Source organism: Montipora capricornis, chromosome 1, assembly GCF_036669925.1.
Source record: "Montipora capricornis isolate CH-2021 chromosome 1, ASM3666992v2, whole genome shotgun sequence".
Lineage (NCBI taxonomy): Eukaryota > Metazoa > Cnidaria > Anthozoa > Scleractinia > Acroporidae > Montipora > Montipora capricornis.
Genome location: NC_090883.1, coordinates 29,022,171 through 29,044,670, shown reverse-complemented (window position 1 = coordinate 29,044,670; position 22,500 = coordinate 29,022,171). Strand labels below are relative to the sequence as shown.

The 22,500-nt window shown below is 40.5% G+C and overlaps 2 protein-coding genes and 1 pseudogene across 7 annotated transcripts in view; all 3 read right to left on the bottom strand.

The window, feature by feature from the left end:
• LOC138037613 (uncharacterized) overlaps positions 1-22,500 on the bottom strand; it is a 119,432-nt gene that overhangs the window by 71,869 nt on the left and 25,063 nt on the right. The window lies entirely within an intron of this gene.
• On the bottom strand, positions 3,456-4,768 carry LOC138037815 (uncharacterized; annotated as a pseudogene).
• LOC138037874 (syntaxin-7-like) overlaps positions 7,428-22,500 on the bottom strand; it is a 19,050-nt gene continuing 3,977 nt past the window's right edge. For both annotated transcript variants that reach the window (XM_068883732.1, XM_068883738.1), the window contains exons 3-4: positions 11,953-12,035; positions 7,428-9,869 (exon numbers count right to left, since the gene is read on the bottom strand). In XM_068883732.1, the coding sequence (XP_068739833.1) occupies positions 9,765-9,869; positions 11,953-12,035 (188 nt within the window). In that variant the 3' untranslated portion in view covers positions 7,428-9,764. The remainder of the gene's footprint in view (positions 9,870-11,952; positions 12,036-22,500) is intronic.

Below are 22,500 nucleotides of genomic sequence, written 5' to 3'. Positions count from 1 at the left end.
CTATTATATCCTTTTCCTGTTCTCCTGACAGCAATCTTTCAACGTCAAACTCATGCCTTTTGCACTTTTCACCCTTTTACGAAAGGTTCAGCAATATAGTTTTTCTTTTAAACTTTTCTCCTCTTTTTCTTGCCCTTTAACTTTTTTGTAATTTAATTGGTGCTAAAGCTGTAAGTAGTGTAAGTATTGTATGTAGTTATAGTATTGTTACAAGTTCTTACGTAGGTTCTATTTGTATAGACCGTATTCATAAATGGCGGCCACGCGAAACAGCCTGGTTTCGAATACATGAGAACGAGGCTTGGTAGGCCAGCTAAAACTTAGAGCGCACTTAGATTTGTATTATATTAAAGTTTCGAGGCGATAAATGTTACGCAAAAATATCCTGAAATCTTTATTTCTTGAAGGATAGTAGCGGAAAAAGATTCTATTAGTCTCTGTAGGCTTGGTAGGCCAGGGATGAAGTCAAGGGATGAAATGGCCTTTACAAGTCGAGATTAGGACGCGGTTATTCTTACCGAAGACGATATTCCGGGAGCTGCTTTGGCTGGAAGAAACCCTTCTTCACTAGAGAATGAAGAACTCAAGTTTTGGTTGCGATGCTGTGGCGATTCACTAAAGGGACGTAAGACGAAGGCACAGCTTATAAAGCGGTAAGCAACATGCTGGCAGCTTTGTTGTACAGATTTGCTTTCAGAGATCGGGCACATATGATTTTGTTTTTGTAAAATTTAGAATTCCTTATCGACTACTTTGCAGTGTCGACGAGTATATTAAAAGTGGAAGAGATAAGATGGTGATCGATCCTGATCCCGATGAAATCTACACGAAAAGAAAGGCAAGGGTCTCGAACATTTCAAAAGACACCGCTCCTTCGTCAAGTGTGAAATATCCGAGCGATGGCTGGGGGCAGTCGCTTGAAAGGATGCCTTCTTTCACAACAGCTGAAATGGACCAGCATATGGCAAATTCTGGAAAAAGAGTTGCAAATGCTGAGCATCATTCAATTCCGACCAATTTAAGGAAAGCTAAAACCTTTCTGGAGGACGAGTACTTGAAGGAGATTGAGGCAAACAGTGATTAAAGGTTCTTTTATTTCAAGGCAAAGTGCTATCACAGTTTCAAGAAGAGTGAGGCCCCCCATGCTCTTCGTTTTGCTATGTGTATTGTGTCAGGCCAAGTCATTCAAGCCACCTGTTCATGTAAAGCTGGCAAAGTTGGTTACTGTAACCACTTTCTGGCATTGATCTTTAAAGCATGCAAGTTTTGTTTATTTGACAGTAAATCAACCGATGATTTATGCCCGGATGATGATGATGAGCAGCCGGATATTGCATGCACTTCCCAGCTCCAAAAGTGGCACAAAAAGGGTCGTGGTGACAAAATATCTGCCCAACCGGTAATGGAAGTCACCATTTCCAAAACTAAACTTGATGAAACTAAGAGCAGAGAGGGAGTGAAATGTCTCTTTATGATGCAAGAACTAATCCCCAACATGATGTTGAGGCCGAAATGAAATTTAAAAAGGCCCTAAAGCAAATAAATCCCCAAATGGGCCTAGCACTAATGGAAAGAGATGATTCTTCCATTAACAGTCGTGTGGAAACCAAATTTGGAGAAAGCCAGATTGGGTCATTTTGTAGTTCACACTAAGGCGAACTTCGTGGCTACTGTGGATATTTCATCAATGCCAAGAGAAGATGTCAGCCCAGACACTGAACTTACCTATCCCAGGTTTCCTCTGGACTCGCGCAGTGATTTTATTTTGCCTAACAACTTAGATGTTGCTGAAAAAGCACTTGTTAGTTCCCTTGTTGTGGATGAGGCCATGATAAACAATATCGAGGAAGCCACAAGAGACCAGTCATCATCTGAGCAGTGGAAGAAGGAACGTAAATTTAGATTTACTGCTTCAAAATTTGACGTAATCTCAAAAAGGCAAGGGAGTCATGAAAAATTTGCAGCTGACCTCATCAATCCGAAGCCGTTCACCTCAAGGTATGACGAGCATGGTGTTAAAAATGAACCCATTGCCATTGAACAATATGAGAAAATTATGTTTACCCGAAAGACCCCAGTAAAGGTTCTCAAGAGTGGTGTTGTTGTTTGTTTGGATATGCCATTTCTTGGAGCCTCACCAGATGGCAGAGTTGTTGATTTTGGCTGTCAAAATCATTTTGGACTTGCTGAAGTGAAGTGTCTAGAGACAAAGTATCAAGTCACTCTACTGGAAGCATGTTAGGATCCAAACTTTTTTTGTGAGGCTGTTAATGGACGATGCAGACTTAAAAGGAATCATTCCTTTTACACTCAAGTGCAAGGCCAGATGGGTGCTAGTGTAGCCTCATGGTGTGACTTCATTGTCTACACAAAGAAGGGAATTTCAGTGGAGAGAATCCCTTTTGACGCCACCTACTTGGCAACTCTGAAACAAAAGCTTGAAACCTATTTCTTTACCCATTTTATCAAAACTGCGGCTAGTGAGTTTGCAAAATGATAATCAGTCATTATGTAAACAAATGCTAGGCACTGCAAGTGCATTTTATTTATATACATGTACATAATTGTAGGTTTAGCTTACTGCTTGGTCAAAAATAATTATTATGAACCAGTGAAGCCTTTAAAGCTTCAACATACATGTAGTGATCACCATCAATTTTCTCCTAGCAGTGTAATACTTAAACAAGCCCATATCATGAGAATAAAGGGATTGATCACCAAAGACAAAATTAATTGGCTTGGTTTTTCAAAGAACCTCTCACAACTGACAACTACAACACTTGTATGGAACCTACAGTGGCGAGGAGAATTTCTGTGATTATATTGAAGCTTTAAAAGTTGAGGAGAGTTGAAGTTACATAATTTCATGTAAATATGATAAGAAGTATATTGTGTAATCCTTTTGAAAACACTGATAAGAACCTTATTTTTCAATTTTCAATATAATAGCTGACATAAAGACCTTACCCTGAACTAAGAAAGTCAAAGAATTGTTATTTAGATTATGATAGAATCAAAACTGGAATTGTGGAAACTCTGACAAGAATGATTCCAGTTAAAATTTGCATACAATCATTTGTTAGGACAGGTTACAAAAAGCAAAACAAAAATTGTTCAACTGAGCACCATATTTTTCTTCATGACATGTGTTTAGAAAAGGATACACACAAAGGAGACTGATTTACCCATCTTTCAAATTTATATGTTAATTTTGGGTACATTGTTGTGCTTAAATTTTTATCTGTTTATATGTAGAATGTATTATTTTCCTTTACTGTTTTCAGTTGAAATATTTTACATGTATTCATCTTTATCCCCTGCCTGGTTGGCATTTTAACCAGAAAATTTACTTGTTACAATGAAATCAAGATCAATTTAACCTTTTAACTCCCAGAAGTGATTAGTATGTAATGTCTCCTTACAATATCAGTACCCTGTTCAGCATACATGTGATGAGAATGAATAAACGTATCACTCAGATGGTGTTATTTTGATCAAACTCAAATTCTCTTAAGTAATATAAAAGGGAATGTCTAGCAGCTAGAAAGGAGAATTACTAATCAGATCTTGGGAGTGAAAGGGTTACGCACTGATGATGGGGTCCTGCATGTTGCACAAAATGGCACACACACACACCACATTTGATTCACTACCCCAAAGAGACTCAATGGAATAACCCCATCAAATATCAGAAAATTCTTCACCTTATTCACCTTATTGATAGCCCTCTCAACATGGATTCTTAAGCTAGCTATTTCTTGTGTTGCAATCACATCTTCAGCTGACATCTGATCACCAAGGGGAAGAATGTCTTCAATAGTAAAGCCCTTATCTGCCATTACAGAGTCCCCATTTGAAAAGGGAAGGTTCAAGAATCCACTTCGCTCTACTATTTCCCTGTCAGATATGCTCCCAGTGTAAAGTTGCCCAATAAATGTAAAAAACCCTTTTGGAGAAATTCCCACCAGTGCCTTTAAAGTGGTATGGTGTTTATACGAGCTAAACAATTCACTATTTAGAAGAAAGCTACTAGGCATTTCACATCGCACCTCCGTACAGTCTTGTGCTTGGATACTTTGCCTTAAAGTCCAGAGGCATTGTCTCGTCTACTAGTTTTCTGGAAGGCCAAATATTTATATGGCCAAGTTTCATACACATATAGTTAATCCAAGAAATGAAAACTCTGCTTACAGTTGGCTGAGAATCATTAAAAAGATGAGCTGAATGTAATTCGGCAAAACCTCGTCTTAGCCTACACAGTGACAAAAAAAACTCGTCTACTGGTTTTAGAGACCTTGGTCTCCCTTGTTTGACAACCTTTGCAGTGCCAGCAATATCTTTTCCGGACAACCAGTACTTGATGTTTTCTCCCCTGGCGCCAGGATCTAAATAGTCGTACAAGGCCATCATGGTCTGATAGTTAGGAAATCCAGCATAAAATGCTACGAGCCAGTCATTTGACTCGATGTTTTTCAATGAAAGCAACTGCGCCTCGAGTTGCTCATATTTCTGCTCCAGATCGGCAACTTTCTTTTTCAATTTCAAAACCAAGTCTTCTAGATCTTCATTTTTCACGTGAAGTGCGGATAGTTTCTCTTGCAGCTCAGATATTAATAAATCTTTCTCAGATTTCTCGAGAAAATCAGAGTTAGATTCTCGGTTCGGTGTCTCTATTTCGGCTGTTTCCGGAACAGACGTGGCGCCACCCATATTTGTTTGGGATGAATTGTTGCACACAGCTTGGCTGCTTTCGTTCACCGAATGCCTAACCTCGCTAAATTCTGACTCTAAATTCTTTGCCACAGTTGTAGCCGTGAGGCGTGGAGTTGGTGGTGGTCGTTTGCGAGGAGAACTTCGCTTCTGCGCAAAGATACTCGGCACAGCTCCTGGTTTGGGGCGAACCTTGTTGTTAAGACTCCTCTTTAAATCGTCGGCCTTAAAATGCCTCAAGCAAACTCTGGTTCCTTCCTTTATAGAAAAAATCGGCCCCACATCTCTTCTCATAGCATGGAGCCACTGTTTTCTTAGGTTTACATCATCTGGCAAACGAAAGAAGGAAATCTTTTCGCCCGTATCTTGGTCTCGCTTATCCTTCTTCGTGCAGAGCGGGAACACAACGATGTGTTGGCGGCATCTCTCAGCCGATCTCCAAGGAGAAAAAGGTCCTGTCGACTAAAGTTATCCCCTATAGAGACTAATAGAATCTTTTCTGCTACTATCCTTCAAGAAATAAAGATTTCAGGATATTTTTGCGTAACATTTATCGCCTCGAAACTTTAATATAATACAAATCTAAGTGCGCTCTAAGTTTTAGCTGGCCTACCAAGCCTCGTTCTCATGTATTCGAAACCAGGCTGTTCCGCGCGGCCGCCATTTATGAATACGGTCTATTGGTAACAAATTTGTAACTAGTGTTGAAATTGTAAATGTAGCGTAAGCGTTGTACGTAGCTGTAGTATTGTTATTGGTTTTTATGTAGTCACAGTATTAATAATACACGTTAAAGGAAAAAAAAAACATGCCATTTAGGTTTCTGTTTTGTAAGTTTTAAGTCAACTCAACTGGAAATAATATGAAGCAATCTTGACTCCAAAGTGTACAAACAAACCATGCCATGTACAGTAAATTAATAAAACGTCCTTTGTCTTATCCAGGAAACCAATATGAACCAGATTTCATTGCCATTTGAAAGAACCAGTAACCTGATTCTCGGCATCTGGTTATTTAGCTTTCATTTCAGCAGGGAAGCGGAAGTGCCAAAGAACGTTCGACCACAGAGCTCGCCAACGGAATCACTAATTTTACTCTTTCCAGAGATTCAAACCCGCTTCTGGACATGTTATAAGATTTTTGAGATGGCATTCCATATCTACATTTATACAAATAAAATCAAGTTGCACCATCATCATTGGCCGTTTTTATACAAGAGACGCATAACTTGGGCAAACATTTTTTCTGCGTCTGTTAAATTCGTCCAGTATAAAGTCGGACATGAGACGCATTATGCGTCTGAACGACCTTTTCAGTTTAGTGCGTCTTGAAAGATGAACTAAACTGGATAGTTCGTCCAGACGCATTAGGCGTCTTGCGCCCGTCCTTATGGTACACGAATTTAACAGACGCAGAAAAAATGTTTGCCCAAGTTCGTCCCAGACAGATTATGCGTCTTTTATAGTTCGTCCCGTCTTTACACTTGACGGATAACATAAGAGACGTAAAATTTGTCTGGTCGGATTGTGCGTGTCTAGCATAAAAACGGCCATATTGTAAAATGCAGCAAAAGTCTTTGTACGCTTATGGCGGATCACGTCTCGAGGACTTCGCGAGAGTTGCGCGCGATAACGATGGCATTTTCACTTCCGGCGTTTTAACAGCCAATCAGAACAATCAGAACATGAGTTTGGTCGGGAAACTTTGGCCGACTGTCCGGAATTCTTGAGAGACTTTTGGTCAGGGCCAGTTTTAGCGAGCGACGACATAAGAGGACATATGGGCGAAGCTGAAAATGGGCCTGATCGCAGGTTAGTATTATTATAGTATTACGTCATATAACCCCACACGCATCACGCTGCAATTTCTATTCGCGTTTCGCCATGGAAATATGACACTTCGCGGGAAAAAAGCGTTCTAAAAATAAATAAACTCGGGAAAGGGTTGACTCAAGGAATAAGTGTCGAGAGAGGCTCCATTTGATGGGCTCCGCTCTCCTATCAAGGGCAGCAATGCACCAAAGGAGTCTACTAAAGATTACAATTTTTGAACAGTGCTCCTCACCACGAAACATTTGCTTCGCTGCACAATAAAACATCACAAACGCAAAGGTTCTAGGACATCTATAATTTTCAGAATTGGCCGGTTATGGGTATCTGCACGTCTTGCACTCGCTTCACGACTTTTCTTGCTTACGGACGTGCGCGCCAAAATCTTCCTACGGTGAGATTTTCTTCATTTCTCGCCTATAGTTAGGTCATAAGGTACTTAATCCAAAAATGAAAAAAAAAATTGGGGGTCACTGACTGTTTCGGAGAAAATGGCAGTGGAAAACTGCCTTAATTTCGAGAAATCGGTCATAATTGCGAGATGTAACCTCGTCTGCTCATCTATCGAAAATCATAAAAATAAACTGTTAGGTTGAAGGTTTCCGTGCATAGGTTTTTAGGAGTGGGATTTTTAGATAATTGCATGCCGCTAGGGATGTAAAAAGTAGAGTTCATCCTCGAAGAGCATTTTCGTACGCTCTATCCGTTGCAACCACTATCGGAATTCGATTCCACGAGGAAAGAAAATGTTAAAAAAAGATAACTTCTTACGGTGGGAATTTTATCATTTCATCATATTTTGTAGATAGTAAGTAAAGTAAGTGATTCATGATTAAAAAAATAGGGGTCACCGATGATCTAAACGAGTAAAATCGATGTGATTTTTGTAAAGCTCTTGAAAAATTTCGTTTGTCACGCTTTTGCGTGACCTGTCGGGGAAGGACTGGAATCAAAGGCAGGATCGATCGTTGAAGGGATGAAAGGTTTTACCGAAAAAAAAAAAAACTTTCTCGAGCATAGCAACGAAGTTTTAAGCTGGCGTCATCTTCATTTGGTTAGTGTTTTGTGTAATATCTCTTCATTGCCGTCATGTTCATCTTCTGGAGTGTGCTTTTTGTAAAATTTAATCGCTGGCTGTTTCCACGCAGGTCCGCTATATTCAAGTGGAAGAGGACTAAAATACTGCTCTATTTTCACGAAAGTAAAGGAAAGGAACTTCAAAAACATGCATTCATTTTGAACGTAAGTTCGTTAGGTAATAAAAACATCTAAAAAAAACCAGCCCCATTAAATTTACGCAACGGTTCGTCCTCGAGTTTTCCAAACTTTCATCCACTACTCCATCAAGTACCTTTTCCAGCTGAGCTTTTCCATCCTCCCGCTCACTTCTCTTTAACGTTTCATGATGATTGGGAAATAAATGTGCCATTCTTTTGCCGTCCTGGAATTTTCTCCCCGGCGTTTTTGTCGCCATGTTATTTTAACTAATGCTTGAAAAATATTTATGAAAGTCAAGTAGACTAGAACACGACTGATAAAACAACGCGAATATCAGTCGTGCAGTAGTCTACTTGACTTTCATAAATATTTTAAAATCAATTTTTAAATGATAACGATCTTCTCTGATCCAACGCTGTGAAACACTTATCGTCCACGGTTTTTGCAAAGGTTTTAAAACCTCAACTTCACCAATGCTCGAAGTAATGCGTGACATATTACAGTCGCGTTACCTGCGCAGTAGCGTTGCGCACAAACAATTAGCGCGAACGTCCTTAAACAGAGACAACCAGCAAGTAAGAGACAACCCATCATGTTCTGTCTCTTTACTTGATCGCTTACTTTGTCTGCGTCCAAATATTGGCTCCGATGGGCCACTCGGCTCGTAAACAGACTTTACTTACTTCTACTTTACTTATTGGCAAGTCTGGGCAAAACAACTGAAAAAGAACCTAAAGTTTCGCTTCTGGAAAGCCCACTTCCGGTTAACGTCCATCGCTCAAACGGGCGCTAAAAGAGCAAGCAACGTTTTTGAGACGAGGACGGTAACTGGAAGTGAACATTTCGTGGTGTCTCCCAGACTTCCAAATAACTGTTTTGACGCAATACACATAATCAACAATGAAAGATATGGGGTGAGCCGAGCATTAGAGATACGCTTCCTTACAAAATAGCTATGTTTTTGCCATTTATTTCACTATGATACTGGAGGTTTATGGTGACACATATGAGGAAGTTAAACTAATCTATTGTGCTATTAATCGACATAATTGCATATACAGTGGTAAATGACGATCTTTGTATACTCTTATACAAGAATTTCGGAAATGAAAAATGCTAAGCTCATCCCTAAAACGTTGCAAGTCGCAAGTAAGAGCTACCTTAAAATTGCCCAATTGCGATTGTTGCTTTAGATCCGCTCCGCAGAATTCTTTTAACTTTGCAGAGAGTTTTATCTTAGCCTGCTAATAACTTTCCAGTAATAAAAATTGGAGTTCGTTTTTGAAATATAAGCGTTATAAATGCAAAAAATAGGGTGTTTATAAATGGTTTTTTGTTGCCATGGAAACCTATTACGTCATACAATGAGTGCATCTTGTCAAGCAATTATTGGTTTTTCATACAGTACTATAACGTTGCAAATCTGTGAAACAGTTTGTAGATTCAATGCAGTCAATCACTGAACACGATCAAATGAAAATTAGCTCTCACCTAATACATCTAGGCGTAGTGCTTTGCTCTGAGAACATCCGTGGACTGTATAGCTTTCGACCCGATCTTATGGAACTGCGTCATTCGCGACTCAAGGAAGTGTGTTTTGTTTGTCTGCATCATGACCAGATCAAAGAACCCAATCGAACTCTGTGATTAAAGGATATCAAATCATTTCAATGGTTTTCGTACTTGACATCACAACTGTCACAAAGAATAAGATTGAAGGGCAGTCAGGAGCTCATTAAGGGGAGCGTCTATCTCCACTAATTCCTTGAGTCAACCCTTACCCGAGTAAATTTATTTTTAGAAACAGGTTTTTCCCGCGAAAAGTATCATATTTCCCTTGACGCTTTGTTTTGATTGGCTTCTACTACAGTAGGCGTGCTGAATCTCCCAAGGAAGGTCTCCATGTTTGTGAAGGGCGCCAACAGACCAATCTACCTACTAAAATCCCTAGAGCGGAAACAGAGACAACAGTTCAAAGAAAGTCTACTTGTCCCTAGAATTACAAAATTAGTTGCTGGCCGTAAGCTTGACGGAGGCAAAAATGATGACACCTAAGAAAACGGCAACAGTAGCTACAATCACCAGGATAAAACACATCTTTCTTGGTGCTTTCTGCAGATAAAACAGGAAAAATACACTCTTTAGAACCACAAACAATGAGAGGCTTTTCATTTAATTACCTTCCAGTCCTCATCAAAGAGAGAAAATGAGTTTACGAATTTCCTATGTTCACCCAGCAGACATTGCATGCTTGTGTTGTTGTTTTAAAATAGGTCCAGCATTTTGATTGGTTGCCAAATGGAACTTGCCGATGATCTTCGGATTTTATCTCTTTGCGAAATTCAACACAAGCGCGCAATGTCTTTTGGGTAAACATGGGCCTTTAAGTGACTAAATAATCACAGAGAACACTTAAAGTCGTGAATTCACCGTCAAAATTAGTTGACTTTCATAGTTAAAGGAGAGTAAAACTAACTAACATCTGCACACTTTTGCAATAGCTGTCAGTTTGAGGCAGAAGCTTAACTCCGAAACGGTCTTTCTTTCACGTGAAAACTTGCATAATGGCGGATTGATAGACAATAGAACATGGATCTGCCACAAGCGTATCTACAGGGTCCAATCCCACCTAACCTGCGATCAGACGTTCTTTTCTTTAGAGAGGGCGCCCTCTGTAAAGAAAAGAACATCTGATCGCAGACGTCACTAAGCCATCCTGACTCCCCAACAACTACGAATGACTGTCAAGCGCATGGATATACCTCGTTCTTTAATCCATGAGGCAAAACAAACAAGCTATGACGCAAATCAAGCATATAACCTCAATTTAACCTTAAGGCGACTAAGACACGATGGCACTGCGGCAACAGTCATTGAGCTTAATTCAATTTAACCTTAAGTTGACTAAGGCACCATGGCACTGTGGCAGCAGTCATTAAGCTCAACTCAATTTTAACCTTAAAGTCGACTAAGGCTCTGCGGCACCAGCCATTCTACTCAATTCACTTTAACCTTAAGATCACTAAGACACCTCAGCACTGCGGCAGCAGTCATTCTGCTCAATTCACTTTACGAACCGCGCGAAACCCACTTTCGTTCACTGCGGCTCGGATCGCAAACGTAGCGCTTCTCAGTTTGTGGACGGGTCTTCTGCAATCCACAAATTAATTTTGAATAGAGGATAGAAGGAATATGCAGGAATAAATAAATAAATAAATAAACAAATAAATAAATCTGTTAATGGAGCGTTGGTCCGGTCGGAGTTGAAGTAATGACTTCCCGGACGGTGGTCCGATGCTCAACAAGCTTAGCAAAGCGGTCGGCAGTCAGCTGTAATGCACGTAAACCTGACAACTTGGTTTACCAGTTTCAGCACTTGGACTCCTTCAATTTAACTACTGTCTGTTTTGTTGTTATGTGGTCTCACCGATCAGCAGTCTATTCAGAAGATTATGCCAAGCCGACCACATTGCTGAAGGAAAGGCCACACCACAACGCCGGGAACTCCATCCCCTGCTCTTTTCGATTAGAGTGTGGGTTCTTTAACGTCCCACAGGGAAAATGTGAACACGGAAGATATTTGTGAGACGGGGCCTACGGTTTATAGCCCCTATCCGAGAAGACTTGAAAGTCTAAACATTTGCGGATGTAATTACAAAGGCAGCACTTTCTCCTCAGTTATTTTAAGACCCTGAGTGTTGGTCCGGCCCGAGTCACACTCTCGACCTCCAGCATGGCAGCCCGGTGCTCAACCAACTGAGCCACAGGTGCGCGGTGGCTCAAACTTGGAACTCAACTGACGAAAAGTCACGGTCGACAAATATCCAGAAGTAACTAAAATCGTTTTGATTTCACTATCCATTAAAGAAAATATCATCTTCTCAACTCTAAAGCCACGACCGCTAATGCTGGTTGACGATCCGTGCATTCAACAAAGAATTCTTGGTACATGACAAGTACTTCAATACTTAAAGATTTATTGAACTAGATGAAAAAAATTGTGCTTCAAAACAGGTTTCATTCATCTGGCTAAGGACTGTGGTCTGTCTTGTACAATTTCATGTGTCTTGGAGGTGGCAAGTGAGGTTCCATAAAATCAAACTGATCACAGCATACTGTAAGTGATATTGACACAGCTGTAAGACTTGAAGTAACATAGCTTTAGCTCAGTGGAAATTAGTTTGCTACAACAAACCTGGCAATGGCGAGCTTTGTCTAACTGGACGTTTGCCTGTTCCACATTGGCTGCAGTGACCTCCACATGGGCATCAATGCTATCTAAAAATGAAAGTTTAAGATACCAAAATTTTCAATTCTTAAAACTGGTCTTTTAACAAGAGAAAATACGTTTTTCATTTTCAATAATAATTAATATTTACCTCTTACTAACTGAGCGCGAGGGCCGTACTGGGGACTACGGGTATGAGGGCCAATAAATTCCCCAGTACGTTCCCGAGAAAGTGAGGTTAGTAAGTTATTTATTCTTTGAGCGATCGGACACCTCTACCCTTGGTGAATGTTCGTAACCATCGTCTCCCATGAGCGAAATTTGAGAGGAAACCTTTCACATGTAAAACTAAATTCCACTTGCGATAATAACTGTACTGTTTTGATGAGAGAATTAAATTCCACTTTTTAAAGCTTTTTGTGTTTCGCTCAACTTGAATTTCCCGGAGAGAGAAAAAATACGGAAACAGACCGTTTCCGTAGTAATGGTCCATACTGTAAAATCTCGACTAAAAAACAACCAGGTAGAGTGCTCTGTTTAGCCTGAGAGTCGCTTGCCGTACAATAAAACGCTATAAAACTAGAGCAAAAAAAAGGCTAACATTGTCTCACCACTGGAGCCCATAAGCCAATTACTAAGCAAGTAACAAGCACATGGATGTTAACCTAATGACATCACAAAGGAAAACCTCAACACTTCCATCAATGAGTTATTCTATCAATACTTCTGTCATACAGTAATAATAGCGGAGCACCATTGTTAACGATGCGAGAAATCTTGGTTTTATAGCCATGACGTCATCAACCGTACATACGTACGTACGTCCGTCCGTCCGTCCGTCCGTCTGTACGTCCACCCCTCCATGTATGCCATGCAATGTGCCCAGTATCACGCTTGTTTACAGCATATATCTTTGATATTGGGCACCCATTTTTTGATTAATTGACCCCTGCCAAAACAAGGTATCTGCTGACTAGTATAACGTGACCATATCGCGGGCTCAAGCTTAGAGCTCACCGCGGTCAGCTGGTCTTTTTTTTAGAAGTTGACTGCTGACCAGGTACTGGTTTTCGATTGGATTGCAGGGCTCAACCCACGTTAACTCACCTGAATATAAGCGAGGCTTTATTTTTCGCGCGCTTTCTGTGGCTCGACGTGGCTACACGGCCATACTACATCAACGAAAGTTCTTACACAGTCAACGCTTTTCGTGTTCAGGGGAAAAACGGTTTGGAAGATGTTTTCTTTCTGCATTTTTCGCAGATTTCAACCCAGTTTGACATATCATGATATCTGTGGTCCACACTGGTGGCTACGCAGTTATTCAAGTCGAGCATCGGCGGGATGTAAACTTAAAGCTGAGTGTTACAGCTGTTTTTTTCTCTGTATTGCAATTTTTGGCATATCTTTAGAGGCTCTGATAAGGTTACATAATGCCTGGAGGACCTATGTCTAGAACAGAAACGAAAGGAGACCGAAAGAGAACGACAACGACAAAACAGAATACCAGTAATAGCTCATACTTAGCGGAAGAAATTACTCCACAAATTCTTTCCTTGGGCACTAAACCGTTTGTTATTTCTACGGATGCGTTTTTTAAAGTGGATGCGTATTTTTAAAAGGTGGTTTAATCGGTTCTTCCTTTGCACAGGGATGAAAATCGATTTTTTATTGTCAAATATTATTAAATGCAAATTATCTGAACTCTTTTGGACATAAAGAAAAAGTTCATTTGTTTGTTTGTTTTGCTCTAAAATGCGAGGGAACAAGCGCTTTTTTAATCCGTTTGCCCAATTGGTTTTCGTTGTGCCTCGACATTGACAAGAAAAATTTTCCCTTACGTTATAAACACGTAATCACAAAGAGTTCTCGTAAAATTCGGGGGAATCTTACTAGCTTGTGTTTTCAGAAGTTTGTTTAAAGCACCTAAACGTTATTTAAGTGTTGGAGCGGATCTTGTTTGAAGTTCGTCCTTTCTTGTTTGCATTGCCGTATTTTGCCGATTCTTGTTCCAAGCCAACCTGAAGTGTTTCAATGAAATACATCAAAATGTGAATGATCTCATTTCCAGAGATAAAGTGGAATAAAGTACTTCAGTAAAACTCTTCTTTGACCTTGAACTAAAAAAGTCTTTTATGGCTTCTCATTTCAGCGTGATTCCTATTCGCCGGCTATTGACAGTTGACTCTGAAATGGCTTTTTTCCTTTTCCATTCGCTCGCTGAGGGTGTACTTGTTTTCTTTTAAAACTCATGCGGTTAGAGAAAAATTCATTGCCAAACTGGTGAATTCCAAAGTAAATTTCACTCGAAAAAACGATATCGTACTCATCGCTTCGTGATTCATGCGACATCGGTTTTTAGCGTTAAATTTACCGTGGAATTCACTAGTTAGGCAATGAATTTTTCTATAGAAGAAAGCAAAGAAAAAATGGTTTGATTTTTAAAGCAGCAACAAGAAACGTCAAAACGCGGACAATTCGAAACCTTTTATTTTCACTAACCCTACAGGCAGTAAGAATGAATAACCAGGGCGCTGTGCTTTTAGGCTTGGCTAAATCTATTTAACAAATTGATGTCATGCAGTATTTTCATACATCTGTCCCGTTATTGATCATGAATTTCGTCATAACATTGTCAAAGTAGCTGTGGATCCACGAGACGATAGCCGATAGACAGAAGGGTCAAAATTAAGTCAAAACACGAGAAGAACGCGAGACAAAACTGCGAGAAACGTCCATTTCATTCAATCTGACGCGAGCAATATTACGTCAGTTTGGCATATATTTATGTGTCTGTCAGCTTAGTGGCAATAAAAATTAGCCAATGAGTGCGGGAGAATTTTGCAGTAATTGTAAAAATATTAATTGATTACTGTTAAACTCATCAACAATAAGATGAGGTCGGGAGATGGTGCCCTAAGTTAGTTGTGGACAAGAAGAGATCTGTTAATGGAAGAAAGTATCCATGGCAACCCTGTGAGTGGCTACCACCCAACAGCACAATTTAGTTGATTTATTAAGTTTTAGTGTAATGACGTCAATTGGAATGGACCTATTGGTAAAGGCAGTGCGTTTTGCAGGTGTCCTGTGGATCAGACAGACAGGCCTGGTTGTCATTCTGTTATGGCTGACCTACGATACAAGATAATAATGTGGTCGAAGTACGTAGGCAAACAAATGGAAATGTTACATCAGGAAGAAAACTACAGAGCAGAGGGTAAAAGAAGGGACTGCTAGACCTGCAGAAAGCTTGTGACACCAACAAAGAGCAGGGATTGGCAGATCAGGGGCGTTTACCATTTGCATGAAAAATCCGGTTGCAATGGAACGCTCTAAATGGTACAGGATTTTTCCGGCGTGGCGTTTCGCCAGGCCCGAGTCTCTCACAGCTAGAAGAAAAAAAAAAATCAAAATGGTGGCTGCATCTGCAATGTCGAAAGGCGGGAAAAGAGGCTGAAGTGAACTGGGTCGAGTGGGAGTTTACAAATGGTAAAGGATTTTTCCGGTCATCTCGGTTGGAAGTTTTTGGGAAACTTTCGGGTGGAATGAGCTGTACCATTTGAATTTCTAACCGAAATTTTCGGGTTTTTTGACAAATGGCAAACGCTCCAGGTTTGCCAGACTTGGAAGAAAAGGTTACTAGAGAATGTGGACCAAGACGAAATAGCTCTGAGAGAATTGTCCAATACAACTGAATAGATGCGAGGCGTAAAAAGGCTGTGCAGTTGCTATTCGATTCGTTCACTTGAACTAGCAGCACATTTGTTGGACGACTCGTTGTCTAAGGGAGAAATGCATCTCATTAGCGGGACTTAATATTTCTAACATGCTGTATGCTCAGAGACCCTTGTCCGAGTTGTTGATTTGTACGAATCGTGTACTCGTGTTGGAATCTATTGTTGAATGGAGAAATGCATCTAATTGGAGGGACTTATATCTCTAATATGCAGACCAGACTGATGCTGTATGCTAAGAGACCCTTGTATGAGTTGTCACGTTCATCGCTGTTCTATCGCGTTTGATGGACAAAATCGATTTCAAAGGAGGCGTAGGTTGCTAGCTCTTGGAGCGGACGAAGATCTGAAGATTAGCCTGAGAACGCAATCGCGCACACACAAATTTCATAACATACAGAGCGAAAATTTCAATCACAAAAGCCAGATAACTTAAAAGTAGCCCACAGAGGTGTTTTTTTGCCAGGCAGACGCTTGTAAGGTCCAACATTCGTAATGGGCTGCCATTTTGAAAGGACACAGGCGGTAGAGGATTGGGACAAGGGGCAGGGGAAGGGGCGGACTACCATTTCATACTGTCCTCCTCTCACTGAGTGCAATTTTTTTGACTTGTCTCAGGCCTCTGTTTGTCTTGCTATCCAAGATGTTGGCCAAAACAAAAATATGCCTGCTTTGCAGGCTGTGGAGTAAGAAGAAATATATTTGAGAACAAGCAATGAACACCAGGAGATTGAAACTACAGAGCTTGTTCCCACAAATACAACAGACCACGAAACGACACCTGATATCTAACATTACAAGAACAAAGTGAACACAACATCCCAGCTGAAGAAAAACCCTGGGTTTCTGAAGAGCCACATGAAGAGATAGGCCAAGAACTTGCCACTCTATGTGACAGGCTTCTAGAAATGATGGTCCTAGAACAGAGAGCAGGATTTCCTTTACTGAAGTCATGTGATATGGAGTCATGAGGTACCAAAGGCATTGATCTTGCTTTCCATAGCTTTGGACAGGACCCACGACTCACAACCATATAGAAGCACATTGACACAGGTGGTATTAAATGACTTGATCTTGGTGGAGATTGAGATGCTGGGGCATCTCCACAAACGTTCCAGCTTCCAAAAAGCTGTCCATGCAAGCCCTTTCCTTCTCTTGAAATCCCCACTACTAGATGCCATCATGGAGCCAAGGTATTTGAGGTCTTGTACATGGTTCATTGTACTACCATATACTTCTAGTGGAGGCTGTGGACAGCAGTTGATCATTATATACTCTGTCTTGGGAGCACTGATGACAACTCCAAGGTCAGCAGCAGCACTGGCAGTTCTGGTTAGCTAGGACTGGGCACGAGAGATGGAAGACTCAAGCAAGACGATGTCATCTGCAAACTCCAAGTCATTTAAAACTTTTGCTGGGTACCTTCTTGATTTACGTGGGCACGTCAGAACTCCAGAGTCACCATCTGAAGACCTCAGCAGCAGGTAGTCTACCAAGATAATGAAAAGAAATGGTGCCAATACATCACCCTGAAGCACTCCTGTGGTACCACTTAATGGTTTGGAGATACTTCTATCAACCATCACTGAACTGCTAGAGTTGGTATACAGCACCTGGGTTGCGTTGACCAAGGTTTCTGGGATGCCACAATGACGTAAAACAGAGAACATCACAGACCTATTGATGGAGTCAAAGGCCTTCTTGAAATCCACAAAGGTGACATTCAATGGAAGTTGGTGTTCTCTAAAGCCTTCTGTGATTTTTCGCAAAATATAAATTTGCTTGGCGCAGCTGCGACCTGGACGAAAATCTGCCTGTTTCTTCCGTAGCAGAGGGTCTAGGTGAGGCCGAAGTCGGTTAAGGAGAATTTTGTTGTAAATCTTGGCAGCTATCGACATTAGAGTGATTCCTCTGTAGTTTGTCATTAGAGACAGATTACCCTTCTTCGGCAGTGGGATGACGGCATTTGTCACCCACTGTTTAGGAGGCGACATGTTGGTGTACATCTCCAAGCAGAAGGCATGGATGGTATCAATCATCTGGTCACCACCTCCTTGGAGCGCCCCTGCAGTAATTGCACAATCAAGGCCAGCAGCTTTGTTGGTTTTCACGGCTGTAATTGCTTCAGCTGTTTCTTCATGGGTGGGAGGATCAGTGCAGATAGGAAGATCATTACTTGCCGGAGGAGGTAGGTCTGATGGAGTGAAGCCACTGTCATTGTTCAAAAGTGAACTGAAGTACTCCTTCCACTCCTCAAGAAGATGTTTTTCATTCTCGGGTGGGTCGCCATTCCTCAGTTTCAAGTTACGTTGGTTTTGATGTTCTTCCCAGACAATGAATGGATTATATTCCAAGTGGTTGTATAATGACCTCTCTCGTCGGCTAAACGCAGATCTTCCATTTGTTTGTTAAGTACAGCAGTCTTGTCTACTTTGTAGGAGTCGTTCAGTCTCGTGTTAAGGTTCCTCCACATTGCTCTGGCTTAAGGAGACTTTGTGAGTTGGAATCTCTTCTCAGCCTTAAGATTCATGAGATTCCTGCTTGCCAAGGACTTCCTCTGCCACATCTCTTACTGTGGTCTCGAAAGACTCGTACCGCTCTAATAAATCTATAAATTGGTCATCCAAAGCCAGTGTTTCAAACAGATTGGATAATTCAAGCTGGAACTCATCCTTGGTGTCTGGATTCTGCAACTTTTTCCACTTGAACTTTGATCTTCTGCACGTTGTCTTCTCATTTGATCTTAAGCTAGTAAGAAGATGAATGCTTACGATACGATGATCTGAGTCCAGTCCAACGGAATGGTAGGCCCGACAGTTGTGCAGAGAGTTGACCCACTTGCTGTTGATGAGAATGTGGTCATGCTCGTGTTCTGAACCTGCAGGGTGCTTCCAAGTCCACAGCCTACTATGCGGCTGGGAAAATCTAGACTGTGCTGGACGAAGGTTGTGCTTGACGCACAAGTTGACCAATCTCTCACCATTATCATTTGTCTGATCATGGTAACAGTACCACCCGACAACTTCAGGATTAGTATGATGACTGTCTGTACCTATTCTGACGTTAAAATTCCCAACAACAAGATTGATGTCATGTCTCTTGAGTTGCTCTAGATGTTCTGCAAGGGAAGTATAGAAGTCGTCCTTAGCTGTTGTTGGACCACATTCTGTTGAAGCACACACGACTGTAACGGAAAGCCTGGGATTCCCGTGTTAAGTTGCATCGAGGATTCTTTCTGAGATGACCTGGACCATCTGGATGCACTTATAGATTGATTTGGAGATGACAAACCCAACACCGCCTATTCTTTGATTAGTGGCAGATCCATAAATAAACACCCAGTTTCTGTCCTCAGACCAAAGTTCTTTTGTTGGGCTGGTGGTGATGAGCCTGTGCTCTTGGATGCCGATGATGTTGATACCAGCATCAGCACAGCCTGAGAACAGCTGATGTAACTTTCCTGTCTGAAAAAGTGTACGTGCCCTATATGTTGAGATGACAAGGGTTTTGAAGGCAGACAAGTGACAATAATCAGGACCAATCGTCAGTGATGGTGTGCCGAGTTCCCGCTGGCCCTTCATGAAGTCAGTAGTAGACTGCCGCCCGGCTGTCTTCAGTCGTTTTCGAAGTTTTCTTGTAGTTTTCGTAGTCAAGTGATTTGCTAGGAATTGTTTCGATCCGGTCCTAGCAGTCTTTATGGGGGACTAGCACTGCACGACTTATTTCCGGATTTATGTAGAGAAAGGAAGGATATCGTTTTCATGATGGAACTGAAGGTGATGAAGGTGATGAGTTCAAGTGCAGAATGCCCAACCTGGGCGAAAACTTGGAGTTAACTAACCCTACCAGAAATGACAGCACCTGACGGTATCGCACTGTTCTCCAGCAGTTTAAGGAGCAAGTCCAGCCGGAACATAACTCACAAGGTGCTCTAGTACTACAGGTATTAACCCTACAACACCGTATAGTTGAACACCCAACACACAGACACATCACCAGGGAAGATGACAGCGGACCTTCCATTAGCACGTCGCTGGTTGTACTCGTCTACGGCCCTACGGTAGCAGTCCATCCGAGGATGTTAAAAGCAAAGACTGGCCAGACAATCGCCCACTTTTGCAAGTTCGTCATTAACAACTTTTTTTTTGAGATCCTTAAGATCTTTGTTGAATATGCAATGTACTGTAGAAAGTTAGTATCATCAAACAGGTAAAAATTAAAAATCTGGAAGCAGCGGGAAATATCGTTAACACAAATCAAAAACAGAAGGGGGCCAAGTACAGACCCTTGAGGGACACCGCAAACAATTCTCTTCTTTATTCGATACGGTTGAACCAATTTGAGTTGACTGATTCCTTTTCGACAAGTTCGAAGAGAACCAGTTATCACTGATTCCTCTTATTCCATAATGATTTAATTTGTGCAATAAGATTCAGTCATCCACGGTATCAAATGCCTCTTTGAAGTCAATAAAAATTCCACAAGAGAATAGCTTCGCATCATTACTTTGAATTGGGCTAAATCCACATTGAGAGGTCAAAAAGATACCATTCTTTTCGCAACATGATTTTAAGCGTTTATACATCAATTCTCAAAAAATCGATTGGAAGACAGAAAGTAGGGAAATTGTGCAGTAATTACATGGATCGGGAAAGGATAAAAAAAAAAGAAAGACTGAAAGTGATTATTACCGGCAAGGTAGTCTTGGAAGTTTTTCCAGGGAGATGATATAATTATTACGTGCAAGCCTCGGTCCGATAGATGCAAAGTAATGGTTAAAGATATAACTTAATTATTTCAGACGGATTTTGTGTTACTCCAGAGTTATTAGGGTGTTGAATGGCTTGTTTTGATACTTGTTTTCTATTTCGCTGCCTGTTCAATAATTCCCCTCTCATGTTTTTTTCATATTTTTTTTTTCTTAGATTTGTAGTGAAGTAATTAGCTTTACAATACAATTTTTTGTTTAGACGAGAAAGACTAACAATTCTATTCCTATACAGCCTATATTTCGAGGTGTCTCCTGAGTAAAACAGTCTATTCTTTATTTTGATAGATTTCGGTAGACCCTTAGTTATCCATGGCTTGGAGAATTGTCTAGCCTTGCGCCTCGATAAAGTCTTGAGAAGAGTGTGTTTATTGATGAGCTTGTTAAATTCATTATAAAAGGAAGAAAAACATTTTGTCTACAGATCAGTATGTCATAGAGGTATCCCAGTCAGTTTCCGAGACATTGTTGATAAAGTATTCTTCAGAGAAGTTAGAATAATAGCGAATTTTATACTTTGTGGGAAGCTTTTTGGTACAAGACTGTGTGTGGATGAAGCAAAATTGGGGGTAGTGAGCACTAATGACTGACAATACTTCCAACGGAAATTTTATGATCGAATCTAATTCCTGGGAAGAACAAATAACATTGTAAAGACAACAGAAAATTATGGGAGTAATCGGAAATTTCAGATTTGAGGAGATCAATATTGAAATCGCCCATAACATACACAACTTTACCAGAGGAGCTAAGTTTTTCCAAAGTCATGTGAAGATATGGCCGCAGGAATTGTTCCGAATCATTATGCTGCCTATAAATCACAACACAGACAATATTTGTCTTATTAATGTACATACCAACACCTCCACATGATAGAGGTGTTGGGACATACTGTATTCAAACTGATAATTTGGTATACAGGCATTAAAATCTAGCCCAGATTAATTTGTAATTTTTGTTTCTGTGATTCCAATTACATTTGAATTGATTGCCAAGTTCATCTAATAGATGTACTTGAAAGTTATCATTGTTTCTTCGCAGGATTCTTACATTTGAATGGAGTATGGAGAAAGGAGATTGATTTTCTGATTCCATTTAAGGCTTTTTAAAACATGGAAAAACTATAGAGTGAAAAATATTTGCATCTTATTTGTTGCAAACTTAAGTTTCTATTGGGGTTTAATTTTGATTCAGCATTTAAGCGAAATCATAAATACTAGGAAGCTTATCTACACGTAAGTACTTTTTGGTCGGCAAGTCACTGCTGAGAATGCTATTAACCTGTCAATGAGCTCTAATAATATCGGCATTAAGGTATTGATCAACTATGTTTACATGATGGTCGAAGTATTTAAAGATGGGTAGGCTTTTCCAGTAGTTTCGAATAATGTAAAATGACGTGAGGTTCAAATGGTATTGATTGCGGTAAGAATGCTTGAGATTCTGGCGAGATTTCATTATCAGTAAGGAAAACGTCCGTGTAATTCACGCAGGGAAAATTAGGCTTCCGTGCGCCGCCTCGTAATTGAGTTTGTCTTAGAATAAATTTCAGTTACATGGCTGTCCCTGTGTTTTTCAACTGCCAACAGCAAGTAGAATTAATTTAGACTCATGGAAGGAAGAACCATATGAAAGTTGAAGGTTGCCTCGTGGATCCAATGAAGAAAATCCAGTCTGCTTGGCAGGAAGAAATGGCTTTTGACGGAGATTCAACGCAGCCTACACAAATTCATTTCAACGGCTCAAGTTAGAGTTTAATAATTCAAGTAGAAAGACGTCAGACTTATCAAACATCATGTGCCTGTCGGAAAAAGGCACTGCACCTTTGTAAAAAATCGTTTCGAGGTTGCCTCAAAATCAGCGTATGAGAATTTCGCGCTAGAGGAATTTGCAAATATCTAGGTAAAACACACTTTTCCTTAAATTGGGGACATTTTGATAGCAAAAGATAATTTTGTTGGTAAACGATCCAAAAATTCTATATGAGTCATCAGAAATAATGGAAAGTGTATT